The sequence below is a fragment of the Eschrichtius robustus genome, chromosome 3 (assembly GCF_028021215.1).
Source record: "Eschrichtius robustus isolate mEscRob2 chromosome 3, mEscRob2.pri, whole genome shotgun sequence".
In the NCBI taxonomy this organism is placed as follows: domain Eukaryota; kingdom Metazoa; phylum Chordata; class Mammalia; order Artiodactyla; family Eschrichtiidae; genus Eschrichtius; species Eschrichtius robustus.
In genome coordinates this window covers 45,466,769-45,482,956 of record NC_090826.1, presented here as the reverse complement: position 1 = coordinate 45,482,956, position 16,188 = coordinate 45,466,769, and the positions used below count along the sequence as shown (strand labels likewise).

The following is a 16,188-nucleotide window of genomic DNA, read 5'->3' as shown; positions in this document are numbered from 1 at the left end:
ATAACTGGAGGGGCCCAACGCTAGTAACATGGCCCCTGCCCCTGCTCGGGTTAGGGACCATTCTTCTCCTTCCTCGGAAAACAGCTGCTGGAAGGGGCCTTGGGGAGGAAGGCTTTTAAAACTACTAGAATTGCCCAGGGGATGTGACAAACTAGAGGGAGTCTGCAGCTAGGAACTTTTTGAAATGGATCGTTGAAGAGTTAACTCGAAATAGGAATTATGTTGGGGGAGGCTCCAGCGTGTTGTGTTGGTGCCCCCTTCTGGCTGATAGAGAGCAGAGCTGGTGAGATGGTTCTTGACTTGGTGGCTTTTTATCTTTTTTACCTTCCTGAGGCCCCGGCTCCAGGGGCGAGTCATGCTCATGCGCAGGCAGTGATCCCTGATTTACTAACGGGTTCACCTGTCCTTCGAACAACCCGAGTTCAAGGCTAGTGAGATTGGCATTTTCCTGGGCTCACGTTAGGCTTCTCAGACCCCAAAACAGGTGGGAAGATCCTCCCTGATGTTTTTCCGCCTTCCACCTCCTTCTGATTTTTGATAATTAAATTGTAGATGGTGAGTGGAAGCACTTATCAAACCTTTCATTTCCAAGTTGAAGAATTAAGAGGTAAAGCCTGCCTAGCACTTTCTTTGAAAGGTCTTTACGGGGAGCCGACTGGTTTGGCAGCAGTCTACCTTGGTTCAGTTCATTAAGTATTGATTGTTTACACAGTGTGCCCGGCCCTGTGTGAGGGGCTGGTGACGCAGAGACAAGAAGGACACGGTCTTTGGAGGAGAGACTGTGCTGATTAACAGCTTGAGCTTTGCAGTCGGAAAGACCAAGCATTGAGTCCTGACTACACCACTTGCTGCCATGTGCACCTAAGCGAATGGCAGCGTGTCTGAGCCTCAGTTTCTTCATCTGTCAGACGAGGGTAATGATAACAACCTCACCAAGTTGTTATAAAGATTAAGTCATAGGTAGCAAGTGCTTAACAAATGGTAGCAAAATTTAAAAAGGCACTCTCAGTCGAGTAAGAGACAGAAACAGAGACGGTTCAGTGATGACCAGTGCAGTGGAGGAAATGTAGGGGCCACGAGAGCCCAGAGGTACTGTCAGCATGGAGTCTAGGACACGCACCTGGACCATTATTTATTAACCACCCTCATGAGTCTCCTTTTCCTGCAGGCCTACTTTTTTGATGCACCAGAGATGGACCATCTCCCAACAAGCACAGCTGCTCCAAACCAAACAGTTGCAGCAGCCAAGTCCAGCTAAAGGAGAAAGTGAGAGATTATCTTTTCATCTTCTCGCTATGAGGTACAGTAAAAATGGGTGGGGGCATCGGTCCTGTTGCTGTTAGCATCAAGCACTGAGAGGGCCAGGCCCTTCTATCTGTCTGCATGATTCAGTGTGGTGTGTGTGCACACGCATGTCCCTGTGTGTGTCCCTCTTGCTGAGGCTTCAGTTGGGAAGTAGACTCATCTGGCTTTATACATTTGGGAAACACAAGCTCTCAGATTCTTCTGTAAGAGGAGTTCCTGCCTTTTGGCCCCAGCATCCCCTCTCCTCTGCTCCCTGTCCCCTTCCCAGCAGCACAGCATGGGTTTGTTCCATTTGATCACAGTCTAGTGGTTTTCTCCAGTTTCTCTGTGACATCTCAGGCTGGCCTCAGACCCTGAGTGTGACCGCTCTCGAATTACTCATGCAGTTCTCCGAAGCTTACCAGTTCTCACGCCCAGTTTGTTCTTGGGCCTCTTTGATGATTCCACTGTTGGTGGTTAGCTCAGAGGGTCAGAGTACAGGAAAAAGACCCTGTTCCTCCATGGCTGATCTGTCGCCTCCCCGTTCCACCTCCTCCGTGTTCTGAGCCTGCAGCCATGCTGAGCTCCTTGCCATCTCCAGAACACATCCTGCCTTTGTGCTTGCTGATCCAGTTGTCTGAAATGTTCCTTCCCTTCCAGCAGTCATCACTTCATCACTTACCTGTGAACCCATTACACCCTATATTATACATCACTTTATTAGTGGTGCTCGAAACACCAATCACTCACTGTCAGTGTGTCCACCTGCTTATCCATTTGTTCACGCATTTATTCATCCATTTGTCCTCCATGTACTAGGGTGTCTCCCCATAAGAACAAGGAATGGGTATTTCTCTGTTTCTTCGTTGCCCACCACATGACATGGTATACAGTGGGTGCTCAGTAAATGTTTGTGGAATGAATGAATGAAGCCACACTCTGCACATGATCTCTCTGTGGGCCAAGAACCTTTACTCTATGTCGTAATCATGGGCTGACCTTTCTGCCCAAGCTGCTATCTCCCAGAGCAACAGGGTGTGGTGCAATGACCAGGGCCTTTAGAGTCAAACAGAATGAAAATCCCTGCCCTACCATGTACTAGCAATGTGCCTGGGGCAAGGGGCTGACTCTCTCTGAGCCTCAGCTAACTTACTATGAAATAAAGATGATACAGTCTACAGGCATACCTCGGAGATATTGTGGGTTCGGTTCCAGACCACCACAGTAAAGTGAGTATTGCAGAAAAGCAAGTCACATGAATTTTCTGGTTTCCTAGTGCATATACAAGTTATATTTACACTATGCTGTAGCCTATTAAGTATGCAACAGCATTATGTCTAGAAAAGCAATGCACATACCTTAATTAAAAAGTATCAATACTTCATTGCTTAAAAAAATGCTAACCATCATCTGAGCCTTCAGTGAGTCCTAGTAGTAGTAACATCAGAGATCACTGATCAGAGATCACCATAACAAATCGGATAATAATGAAAAAGTTTGAAATATTTCAAGAATTACCAAAATGTGACACAGAGATGAATGCTCATGAGAAACTGGTGCCAATAGACTCTCTCAATGTGGAGTTGCCACAAACCTTCAATTTGTAGAAAACAACAATATCTGCAAAGTGTAATAAGGTGAAGAACAATGAAGTGAGGTATGTGTGTGTTTATATTATAAGATTGTAGTGAAAGTAGAGATCATGTTTATAAAAGCTCCTGGCACATAGTTGGTGCTCAGTAATAGAATCAAGCTGCTGCCCTTCTGAAAGGGGTTAGTAATCTGTGCTGGAATTTGGTGGTTCTTACTGACTTTACTGTCACCCTTTATTTCCTTTTTGTAAAACAAATGGAGATTTTCCCTCTTCGTTGAGGAATTTAGGTCGCCGACCCTGCAAGGTGACAAGATGTGATTGGTCAAACAGAGGCCTCTCCAGTTGCCTTGTTGGTGCGACAGTCATCCTGGCCAATGGCGTGACGAGGAAACCACTGTAAATGTCAGAGCCTGATTTCCCCGCTTCCTCTCTTCACATTGTAGGTGATGCTAGAATCAAAGAAGGTCAGAGCCCTTGGAGATGGGATGTGCTTCCCTCCTCTTTTTACAGTAAGGAAGCTGAGGCCAAGAGAGGACAGTGCCCTGCCCAAGGCCAGGTTTGGTAGCAATCTAACGTGTATATCACATTCTGTGTTACAAAATACTGTCCAGGTCACTCTCATTGGCCGCTCTTACCAGCCTTGTTGTCCCCATTATATGGATGAGGAAGCTGGGCTTTAGTAAGTCTGAGTCGACTAAGATCACCCCTCTCTTAGAGGCAGAGCTGGGAATCAAACCCAGGTCTTAGGGAACCAGTTCCTGAGGTTTTTTCCACTTTCCCACTTTTTAGGCTGATGTTCTTTTTACCACGAAAACTTGCAGTCTCCCCTGCTGACCTTTGGCTCTTTTGGGGGTGGGGAATGCCTACTTTGCTAATCTAGAGGTCTCCACACTACTTTGATTGCACAACCTGTCAGTTAAGAATTTGAGGACAGTATTAATTATCTATTTCTGCCTAACAATATTGCCACAAACCTAGCAGCTCAAAAAACACACATTCATTATCTCACTGTCTCTGTGAGTCAGGAGTCCGGGCGTAGCTTTGCTTAGTTCTCTCCTTCTCCTTCTCCTTCTCCTTGCTTAGTACTCTCACAAGGCTGCACTCAAACTGTTGCCTGCGCCGGGGTCTCGGCTGAAAACTGGGCTGGGGAAGGATCTTCTTCCGAGCTCACATAGTTCTTGTCAGGATTCAGTTCCTTGCGGCCTGCCAGACCAACGGCCTCCTTGCTGATGGTCAGCTGGAAGCTGCCCTCAGTTCCTTGCCACATAGGCCCCTCCATGTGAGGACTTTTACTTCATCAAAGCCACAAATGGAGATAATCAAGAGAGACTCTGTTAGGAAGATGCAAGTTACCGTCTATGTAATGTAATCACAGAAATGACCTCCATCACCTTTGCCGTATTCTTTGGGTTAGAGGCAAGTTGCAAGAAGTCTTGCCCACACTCCAGGGGACAGGACACATCAGGGCATAAATACCTGGAGGCAAGGATCATTAGAGGCCATTTTTATTTTTTAATTTAATTTAATTTTTCAGCTTTATTGAGGATGAACTGACAAAATTGTAAGATATTTAAAGTGCACATTGTGATGATTTGCTATACATATACATCATATGGAGGCCATTTTAGAGTCTCTCTGCCACAAGCACACACCTTTAGTGACACGTTTATATTTGAAGCATTTACAAAGACTGTTGTCAATCCATATAGTAACTATTAAAGCTTAATTCCTTATTTTTTGATGAAAAATAAATATTGATAGAAGTTCTAATATTTTGCTTCCACTACCTCAGTGGGTTGTTTTTGGAGCCCACCGCCTTAGAATGAGCACGTGGTAGGTTGTTTGCATTACTGTTGAATTGCCTGCACACTTGTCCAGCTCATCCTGCAAATGGACTCCATTGACTGTTAGCAGAGAAGGCCCCAGAGCAGGTTGGATCTTCATCTGAGGTCCATGGGGAAGGGACTCTTATTTCACTTGGACTCCCTGGTCTTGGCCTAATACCCGCCTAGCACAGACAGGGCGAGTGCTTCGTTAATTGAGTGGGTGGAGGTGACTTTGTAAGATTCAGGCAAGAGTCAGGATGTGGGCTTTTACCAGAAGTGCCTTGGCTCACTGAGTCCTGGATCATAATTTACTTTCTCTCTCAATGTTTATTTGAGGCCACTTTGTGGCCTCTGTGAGCTGGGCACTGGGGACCTGCAAAATCAGATAGAGTCTGCCTCAAGGCGCCTTGGTCCATGGGTAAAACAGTTCACCAGATAAGGACCAGGCGGTGGGCCAGGCTGTGTGAGAAGTGCCATGGCCAAGTTGTGAGTTGATGGGCACTGTGGGAGCACAGAAACACTGACTCATTTGGCCTGGGGGAAGGCTTCACAGAGGGGGTCTTGCGTGAGCAGAAAGCAATTAGTTACCCGTTTTTCTGAAAAGAGTAGTCAACTTCCCGTGGCTTTTGGGAAAGTGAAGACATAGGCTGTTCATTGAGACACAGTGATGCACTGTGGGCTCACATCACCTAGAACAAGAAAACCTGAGCTCAGCTGCAGAGGGACAGAGGTGGAGGACACAGTGGCCACAGCTGCCTGGCTCTCTGCCTTGCCTCAGAATACCTGACATCAACCTGGAGAGGGGCTCTCTCAGCCTGCTCCTGGGCTGAGACTTCATACATACAGTTCCTTTCATACATTTTGGTTATGAAGTCTCCAGACCAAGTGTCCCACGTGCTATACACCTTCAGAGAGTCAGAAGCTGGCATCTTGGAAGATCCTGGCCCTTAGGGCCCTTGCAGACCTCCCATCCTGATTTACACAGATTTGGTACCTATGGGCTTTGCTCAGATCTATAAACTTGGGTGTCAGTGTTTCCATTTGGGTGTCAAGTCTCTAAATGAGATAGTGACGAACAGTTTCTTTGGACCCTCCCTGGCAGAAGCATCAATCGCTTTGCCAATGAGAGGGCTGTCCAGAGCCCTGAGCGCTGCAGATTTATGAGCTGGCTGTGCCTCTCACTGTAAGCTCTGGACTCCCAGCTTTCACTGGAAAAGAATGACTTCTAATGTCACAGATAACTTTCCTCATGTAAATCTGTGCAGTGGAGGGCTTAGCCTGGAAGGGATCACTGGGAGACCATTTACCCCTTCTCTCCCTAGAACCTCAGGATCATGAGGGAGCCTCCAATTACTTGTAATCAGGGAAGCTACCCCTACATAAGTCATTGAGACATTATAAAGAACATCTGGCTTTCTTCTTGCCTTCCTTCCTTCCTTCGTTCTTTCCTTTCTGTTTTATATTAACTTATCACCTGAGGGCCAATGCCATTTCTTCCCTGAGCCAGGACCCTTGTGAACCTAGGGAGTCTTACTTTGGCTTGAGGGATGGAGTATCTGAAGGACTGTATTCAGATTGGGGCTACCTTCCCAGGGGCAATGACAAGTGGCTCTGTCCAGAGGAGGACGGCCAGCAGGTAAATATACCGCAGTGTGATAAGGGCTTTAATAAGGGATGAGCAGAGGGCTTCAGGAGACTCCTTTGTAATTAAAACCCTCCTGATTTGATACACAGGGTTTATATGCAATTATCCTTTCACTCACTCATGCCAAGAGTGCATTTTATAAGCCAAAGCTTCAAATGTTCTTACTAGGTTTATACACATCAGTTCTTTTATTCTGAAATCAGCTTTAACTCAATGAATGCTGTAATCCCCTTTAACACAGTGTCCAAACTGCATGATCTCACACCATAGCTAACACTGTTTCCTACAGCCCCTTATTCTTTTCCACACAATGTCGGGAAATGTCCCTTCCCAGAGAATCCATTTTCAGTTTCTGGGCTATTTCTTTTTCAGTTTTCGTCTTAGTTCCCTTTCTCTGAGGAAAATTGGGAGAACCTGGGATGGTAAGTGGGTCAACACAATAACTTTTTATTCTTTTATTTGACTTATTTAGTGGAAACTTTTAAACATAGACAAAAGTAGAGTGAATAGTATAATGAATCCCTATGTAGCCCTCCCCTCTTTCACTTTCAACAGTTGTCAACTCATGGCCAGTCTTGTCTCATCCATATACCCATATATTCCCCACCTCTTTCCCCTGTATTATTTGGAAGCAAATATAGAACATCCTATTATTTCATCCATAAACACTTAAATTCTATATCTATAAAAGATACTCTTTTCAAGGACTTCCCTGGCGGTCCAGTGGTTAGGACTCTGCACTTTCACTGCCATGGGCCCTGGTTCAATCCCCAGTTGGGAAATAAGATCCCACAAGCCACGAGGAATAGCGAAAAATAAATAAATATTTAAAATAAGAGGCTAAAACAACCTTTAAAAAAAAAAGAAAGATACTCTTCAAAACCTAACCATAGTACCATAATCACATCTTAAGAAATAATAACTCTTGGGGCTTCCCTGGTGGTCCAGTGGGTAAGACTCCATGCTCCCAATTCAGGGGGCCCAGGTTCGATCCCTGGTCGGAGAACTAGATCCCACATAACGTGCCGCAACTAAGAGTTTGCATGGCGCAGCTAAGGGTCCGCATGCCGCAACTAAGAGTCCACATGCTGCAGCTAGAAGATCCCACATGCCACAACTAAGACCCAGTGCAGCCAAAATAAAAAATAATAATAATAAATATTTTAAAAAAAGAAATAACTCTAATATCAAAAACATTTCAGTGTTTGAGTTTCATATTGCAATTGGGTGTTGTACCTCTTAAATGCCTTTTAAATTATAGAGTCCTACTCCATCTTTCTCTTTCCCTTTGCCACTTATTTGTTGAAAAATCATTTATCCTATAGTTTTTCACTGTCTGGGTTTTGCTGATTGTTTCTCCATGGTATCATTTAACATATAGCTCTGTCCTCTGTTTTCTGTGAATTGGTGGTTGTATCTAAAGGTTTGATCAGATTCAGATTGATTTTTTTTTTGGCAAGATTACTTGATATATGCTGTAAAACCCTTCCATCCATAAACTTATAATGTCTAATTATCTCTCTGTCTTTTTGATATTAGTAGTCATTAATAAGCAATGCCTAGACCCATTAATTCAGTAGGGGTTTCAAAATGGTGATATTTCAGTTCTATCTTTCCTTCTTTATTTATTTACTAGAATACTTCTTTAATAAAAATTTCCCTTCATCTGTGTGGTTCCAGTGATACAGTTTATATTAGAAAAGCAAGATAAATGATTTTTTTTCTCTTTATTTACCTGCTTTCAAAATAGTAGTTGGCTCACTAGGATCTGCAGCAATGACCAATTAGTTTCAGTCCATTGCAAATACTATGCTTATTGATGCTCAAATTGTCCTGTATTTGGCCACCGGGAGCCTCTTCAGGTTGGCGCCTGAGTCCTGTCGGCACGACCCTAGGACTCTCTGATAACTGCCTTGTTATCTGTTATGACCAAATGTTCTAGGCTCATTTTGAACTTTTCCTGTCCCAGACCCAGACTGAGCCATTTCTCTAAGGAGTCCTGGTTCCATTCAGTGGGGAGATAGTATTTCCAGGTCACAATTTGGATGCTAGTGGTGCTCATTGCAACTGGCTTAGTCATTGTTTTCAGGCCTTTTCAATGTTCAGAGCTAGGAAATATGATTGTTGTTTGCTTGATAGAACATATGTTGTGAGTTCATACTGATACTTCCAATTCCTGTTTAGTACAGTACTAAACTGCTTGTATCTTATATTCATATCTCCTTTCTCCTGTACTGAGGATCTCATTTCTCACTGACACCATCAATGATAGAATTGGGCTATCACATAAGTACTTATGTTTTATCCCACTGTGCACTTACAGGGATCTAGTAGTAAAAGTACCAAACTACCTCTAATTACTGGAAATGTTACTTTATAATCTTTGAAGGGAATTCCCTAGTGGTCCAGTAGTTAGGACTTTACACTTTCACTGCCATGGCCCGGGTTCAATCCCTAGTCGGGGGACTAAGATCCCGCAAGCTGTGAGGCGCAGCATAAAAAATAAATAAATAATTTTAAAAAAATAAATAAAATCTTTCAAGATTTTTTTTTTTAAGTTCTGGAATATGCTTTTCCCTCCCTTGTCTGCTTGGAAACTTCCTATATATTCTTCAGGGCCTACTTCAGATACTCTGTCCTTGGTGAAGTTTTGCTTTACTTCTCCAGGTAATATTACTTACTTATTTCTCTGGGCTCTGCTACAGTTCTTTGTATGTTTCTCTATTGTGGCCATTTTCTTATTAACCATAACTTCATAGACTGAGAGTTCCTTGAGGTCAGAGATTTACTTACCAATATAGCCCCAGCACTCAGCAGGCATTTGGGGAAAGCTAGATTTTGAAGAAGCAAGGGTTATATACATACCATGTGGCACTCAAAACTTTCCTGGGATCATTTGCCAAGTTATTTGGAAACTCTTGTTCATTCATTGAGGACCTACTCTGTGCTAGGTGCTGGGCTACTGGTGAACAATGGAGATAGGTTCTTACCTTCCCAGATTTTACAGCCCAACTTTATATCTCCTGCATCACACAGCAGGCCTAGCAGGCCTTGCTGAGTTAAAAAGAGAATCATGACTTTGGGAACTTCTGATTGAAACACTCCAGATCAGGCAATGGTGATACTGTCCAGGGTTGGTTGCAGGGATGGGGCCAGGAAGGGAGTAGGGCATGACACAGGGGGCCACCGTGGTGGGGAGCCAGAAGTGGCCAGGGAAGCCTTACCCAGGTCTTAGGCCTGGAAGTGGCGAGGGAGCCCTGGCTGATGGTGACATTGTGGACCAAATCTTTCCATATTTATGAAGATAAATCTTTAGTGCCTGCCCTGTGGACTGGTTTGTCCCTACCTTTACTTAGCATTTCAGAAACCAGAGCCGATGTTTACCAGAAGGCCAATCAGGACTTTAGGTTCTTTCACTCCAACAAATTACAGCATCCACCCTTCTCCAATCACTTTTCACAGCTATTTTGTTGGCAACTTTTCCCTTTTCTAGAGCCAGTGGATTTAGGCAAATCTCCCTTGCCTCAGCCTCACCTTCATGGTGTGCTTAAATGCTGACAGTGGTTGTGATATTTCCCCTGATGAGGTCGCCAGGGAGGCCTGGCTTATTCTCTTAGGGGGAAGGCCATGCATTAGGAACCCCTCTCTGCCACATTCCTTAATCTCCCCTGGATTTGACCATATCTCTAGCCTCTTTTTCCAAGTTCCCGTCTCTTGCAAATCCTCAACTAGGTGTACCAACAGATGCCTCAAATTCATTATGTTCAAAACTAAACTCATCCCCCCAACAACCAGATCCTCTTTCATTTTCCTGTCTCAGTGAATGGCACTGCCATCCACACTGCCCCGATTTCAGACTAGGTTAGATTCTTTATCATACCCTCTCATGGTACCTTATAATCGTAATTACATAAATAATGTTTTATGTATTTGTTTACTCTGTAGTTTCCCTTGCTGGACTGTAAGTTTCTTGAGAGTTAGAACCATGTCTGCCTTATTCATGGTATCCGGTGCCTGGCACGTGAGTCCTCCATCAATATTTGTTGGATAAATTAAGAAATCTACCTGGTCACCCAAGCTAGAAACCTCAGCATCAGTGTAGATTCCTCCCTCTTATCTTCCACATCTTATCTGTCAGCAAGACTTGTCTATGCTACCTCTGAAATATTTCTCAAATCTGTCCTATCAGTACCGTACCCAGCGTTCAGGACCCGATCATCTCACATTTAGACTATGGTAAGAGCTTGATGGGTTTCTCTGTCTCTTTTCTTCTCCTCCTTCTGATCCATCCTATATGTAGCCATAGGGGTCTTTGAAAATCTATAAATCTGGTTGTGCCTTTGACTGCATCACTCTTCTACTTAAAAACTGTTTTTTGGCCTCCTGTTGTCTAAAGAAAACCCAAACTCCCTGGATTGCCATGATCCATCCCTAATCCGTTTGTCCTGCCTCATATCCTGCCATTGTCCCCTGTATAACCGTATGTTTCAGCAACCACAAACAGCTCTCACTTTCCAAATCTTTTTATGTCTTTTTATGTAAAAAGATAATTTACTTTTATCTTTCCTCCTCTAGCACCAAACACAGATCAGTCACAAAGAAGAGAGAAAGGAGGATGGGTAAAGGTAGCTTTGGGATGTGTGTCAGAGAAAGTCACTGGGTTTCCAAAGAAATAGAGGAAAACTTTAAAAAATGTCATCTCCCCTCCAGCAGGAAGTCTTCCGTGGAGTCTATAAATCAGGGCTCAAGGCTCTAGGTTTAGGGAGCTGGTGTAGGCAGACTGCTCTGGTGTTGAAGTTATATCTCTAAATCCTTTCTGTACGGGGGCATCTTGATCTTGAAAGTTACTCTTTTTGTTTTTCAGTTCTCTTCAGTGGGTTTTGGAGTATGGTTCTTTTGGACGTGGCATCCATTGCAGGAAAGCAGAACGACCAAAGCGCGGGAAAACGGATGGAATGGCCCCAACCCCCAACATCTGGGGGGTGCCACACTGAAGCCTAATCACCTGTTTAACAAACAAAAATTAAATGTTGTTGAGTTGAGACGTGTCACTCAGCTCTTCTCTCACTGTCAGTTGTCACTGTGACTGTGCACTGGTTTGGAGAGAAATACGAGGGGATGGGTGAGGCTGCCCAAGTGCCCTGCGTTTGCCTCTCATGGTCACGTGGTGTGCTTCACGTTAGGTACACCCTTAATCCCTGAAATGGATCCATCCTAACTCGGGTGTCTTTTCTCTGGATCGTGTACAGATTACCTAGGTGAGCCTCTGCTCCTCTTGCCATCCTAAAGTGGCCAAACAGCATGAACTTTGGTTGGGATTCATTGGGAGCCTGAAGATTTGTCTTTGGTGACCTGACTCTGGGCAACTGAACCTAATGGTTGCAAAATAAATACAAAATACAAAAAATAATAATAATGTCTGTGTCTGCACTTAGTGACTTTGACCTCAGGTTCTTCCTTGATGTTTTATCTTCAGCCTGCCAGAGGTTGCTGGGAGTCTGATTTAATGTGCTAGCTGTTGGAGTGCGGGGGTTAAAAAATCCGAATTTTTCTTCCTCTAAGCATGGAACAGTGTGTTTAAAGAACATGCTTACCTATAACCTATTTTGACATACAGATTTTAGAAAATTCTTTTAGTGCCCTTTGAATGCCTCTTCAAGGCGGTGTGACTTCCTGGCTAGAGACCATGAAAGGGAGAAACCAGTGACACCTCAAAGATACTTGTTTATACTTTGTGTTCAAAACATACACCATCTGGGAGGCTTAGCTTCTGCCAGGTCAGGATTGCTGATTTCCCACTTTTTTCTGTTGTCCTCTTCAGGACAGGAGTTCCCTGTGTATTTTTGAGACAACTACAAAGACACATTTGGACTAAAAAGGATGATCATGCAGATAAAGGAAGCGGCACACAAATTCAGGCTACAGTGAGCTTAAGGTCACCATGGCAAACTTCCCATCGAATGCTGACTGTCACCCCCATTACCTTATTCAACAAATATATATTGTGCACCTACTATGTGCTGATCACCTTTCTAGGTAATGGGGCAGCAAACAAAACAGACAAGGTCCCTGTTCCCGTGGATCTGACAGTCCAGTGATCCCTGCTAAGGGATCACCAGCCTCAGCCTCACCAAGGCAGCCATTCCTCCTGAACCACTCCTGCTGTTAGAAGCGCCTCTGCGGTTTTCACTGATTGGTCCGAGCTCCAACCCTGGGCTCTCAGATCAAAGTCTGAGCTTCTTTCCCTTTGTTAACTTCTGATGTTTGAAAGCAACTGTTCTGCGCCCCCTGAGTCCTCTCCAGCTAAATATTTCTTTTGTCTTCAAGGACTCTTCAAATAACTTGGTATTCATACTTTCCAGTCACCATCTGAACTGGTGCCCTGGCTCGCTCTTTCTTTAATACTTAACTCCTGCTGCCCAAGGCAGTGATTCTTATACATGTGCATCTGTGCATTCCCCTGTACAAGCCATCTGCAACCTCCCATTCCTGTCTCTTACCGAAAGTGACAGGATTTTTCTCCTATGGAAGAATAGAAGCATATTGTGAAATTTTATATATATATATATATATCTCAATATATAAGGTTTCTGCCCCACTTCAGTTCCTGACACAAAGCCCCTAAAGCCCTTGTAAATAGGGGTGCTAGGAGAATCTTTTGTTCTAATATTTGGTCTTTGACCCCAGTTCCTGACAGAGAGCCCTTAAGACCCTGAGTGATAGAAGTGACTGACAGAGCTCCTAAATCCCTTGGAATTTCCTGGATAGTGGAGCATTTTTGGTTCTAATTAGGAGACTCTTGGGGGCTCCTGGATGGGGCTGGTCACCAGAAAGACCAAGCCATGATTAGAAGCTTGGAACTTTCATCCCCACCCCGTATTCTCCAGAGAGAGGAGAGGGACTGGAATGGAGTTACTAATCAGTCATGCCTATGTGATGAATTCTCCATAAAAATCCCAAAAGAATGGGGTTTGGAGAGTTTCTGGTTTGGTGAATACATCCATGTGCTGGGAGGGTGGTACACCCCTAACTCCAGATGGACACAAGCTCCTGCATTTGGGACCCTCCTAGACCTCACCCTATGTATCTCTTCATCTGGCTGTTCATTTGTATCCTTTAAAATGTCTTTTGTAACTAACCAGCAGTAGTAAGTTAACTATTTTCCTGGGTTCTGTGAGCAAATTATCAAACCCAAGGGGGGGGGGGTCGTGGGAACCTCCAATTTATAAGCCAAGTCAGACAGAAGTCATGGGTAACCTGGGGACCCACTGCTTGCAATTAGCATTAAGACCCCCTAACCTGTGGGTCTGCACTAACTCCAGGCAGTTAGTGTCAAAATTGTTTAGGGTGGAAAAACCCACATATCTGGTCTCAGAAATGTTGTAAGTGTTCAAGTAAAGAAAAACAGGTTTTTTTCCAGGCACATATAAATATCTGATTTTGAGGTGGAAATTAGTTACTACTAAGTATTTTTAAGTTTGACATGACTTGTACATTTTTCCAAAATTATGTTTAGAGATTCTATGATACAGTGGTCAGAATTTAATATTTTTAATTAATTAATTTGTTTATTATTTATTTTTGGCTGTGTTGGGTTTCCGTTGCTGCGCACGGGCTTTCTCTATTTGCGGCAAGCGGGGGCTATTCTTCACTGCGGTGCGCGGGCTTCTCATTGCGGTGGCTTCTCTTGTTGCGGAGCACGGGCTCTAGGCGAGTGGGCTCAGTAGTTGTGACTCACGGGCTCTAGAGCGCAGGCTCAGTAATTGTGGCGCACGGGCTTAGTTGCTCCGCGGCGTGTGGGATCTTCCCGGACCAGGGCTCGAACCCGTGTCCCCTGCATTGTCAGGCGGATTCTTAACCTCGGCGCCACCAGAGAAGTCCCAGAACTTAATTTTTAAGTAAAGATTTTAGACACAACCAGCATCATAAATTACCACCATCATCTCGTGAAAGAGAGGACATTATAATGTCAAATAATCTGGAAGGGCATAATCTCAGTACTAAAAGTTTGAATAAATTTAGTTTACGAAAAACCGACTACATTGTTCATTCTTTCTCACCTACCAAGTACCAGTGAAAACTTCATGAACGAACCAGCATCACCCTTTTTGGAAGCCACTGCCCTTAGGAACCCCATGTAGCCCTTAAGAATTGCATTCAGCTGTAAAAGAACCCAGAAAAGCAGTGGCTTAAACAAATTAGTAGTTTTATTTTTCTCATGTAAATAGAACTTTGGAGATAGTCCCAGGTTAACGTGGCTGCTCCATGAGGCCATCAGGGACTCTGCCTTCTATCTTTCTATTTTTCTTTTGTTCAGCAGTCTTTAGCATGAATTTGTCATCATCTGATCCCAAGATTCCTGCTTCCCTCTCCAGCAAAGTGTAGGCAGTGAGGAGTCCGCCTCTAAGCCAAAAACCTGTGTCATATTTCAGACCCAACCATAGGCAGTTACAAAGCTTTGCCCACAGGCCTCCCGGGAAGGTACATGGCCTGTGCACTGTACTCTCTGAGGGGATTTGCAGTCAAGGGCTCTGGCCCCATCCTACCATCACCCCAGTCTTAACCCAGGCTCCTTATGCGGAGAAGGGGGAGCCTAGCCATGGCCTCTCTTAGGTGTCTCTGCAGAGACCAACTTACTGGCTGTTGGCGGGGGTAGGGGGAGAGGGGGGCGAGAGTGGGGCCTTGAAATGTTTCCTCCACTCTGACTCAGTATGCAGTACTTTTCCACTCCTAGCCCTTCCCCCCTCCCTTCTCCCTGGTCTGCAAAAAGGCAGGAGCCTTTTGTTCAGGGATCCTTCAGCAGTGAGACAATCCCGGCATCTGTACTAATCCACCTGACTCTTGCCTGGCACTGTTCCAGGGAGAAAAATGGAACATTAGGGGAGCCAGCACTTTCTCCTGTTTAGTCTCTTGCTTATACTGTCACTGTAGATGATTAAATCCTTGACAGTTAGTTTCATTTTTACTATTCTACACAGATGCCTAGCAGCTCAGCTCTCTGCAGCTCAGCTCAGCTTTCGGCAGGAAGAAAGAAGGGAAAGGGCAAAAGGGGTTGGTTGGCCAGCTGAGTTGATCTGCCTTTTGATGAGCTTTCTCCAATGCCCCACTGATATCTTATGCTTATATCTTATTGGTCAGAACTGGATCACATAGTCATCCCTAGCTGCAAGGGAGGCTGGGAAATGCTTTTTAGCTGGGCACACTGCCACCCTGAGTGAAACCAGAATGGGTTTTATATATTTTTATTTTTATTTTTTAATTTATTTATTTTGGTCGTGCTGGGTCTTTGTTGCGGCAGGTGGGCTCCTTTGTTGTGGCTCACCGGCTCCTTTAGTCGTGGCACGTGTGCTCCTTAGTTGTAGCAGATGGGCTCCTTAGTTGTGGCTCGTGGGCTCCTTAGTTTGCAGCTCACCAGCTCCTTAGTTGCGGTACATGTGCTCCTTAGTTGCGTCTGGCGCGCTCCATAGTTGTGGAATGCAAACTCTTAGTTGCGGCATGCATGTGGGATCTCGTTCCCTGACCAGGGATCAAACCTGCATCCCCTGAATTGGGAGGTGGATTCTTAACCACTGTGGCACCAGGGAAGTCCCCAGAATGGGTTTTAGATAGATAACTATTACATCTTGGAATCCCCTACTTTTAGAAAAGTTAGTGGATGGTGGTTTGTCCATTGTCTGTTTGATTTCACTGGTTGGCATTATATAAAGAATTGGGAGAAAAGCATTCTGGGAAGATAGCAGTGGCATTTTTTAATCTCCCTGAATTCCCCCATTAAAAACAAAACAAAACAAAACAAGCAAACAAACAACAACAACAAAAAAGCCACAGAGCAATTGGGA

General features: G+C 44.4%; 1 protein-coding gene across 4 annotated transcripts in view; it reads left to right on the top strand.

Moving 5' to 3' along the window:
• The window catches only part of YIPF1 (Yip1 domain family member 1), a 34,724-nt gene extending 22,959 nt beyond the window's left edge, over positions 1 to 11,765 (top strand). For 2 of the 4 annotated variants that reach the window (XM_068539919.1, XM_068539918.1), the window contains 2 exons: positions 1,169 to 1,300; positions 11,214 to 11,765. In XM_068539919.1, the coding sequence (XP_068396020.1) occupies positions 1,169 to 1,258 (90 nt within the window). In that variant the 3' untranslated portion in view covers positions 1,259 to 1,300; positions 11,214 to 11,765. Of the gene's footprint in view, positions 1 to 1,168; positions 1,301 to 6,721; positions 6,772 to 11,213 lie in introns of all 4 variants that reach the window. The other 2 variants (XR_011073534.1, XM_068539920.1) reach the window with 2 other exon arrangements.
• The last annotated feature ends 4,423 nt before the right edge of the window (positions 11,766 to 16,188 follow it).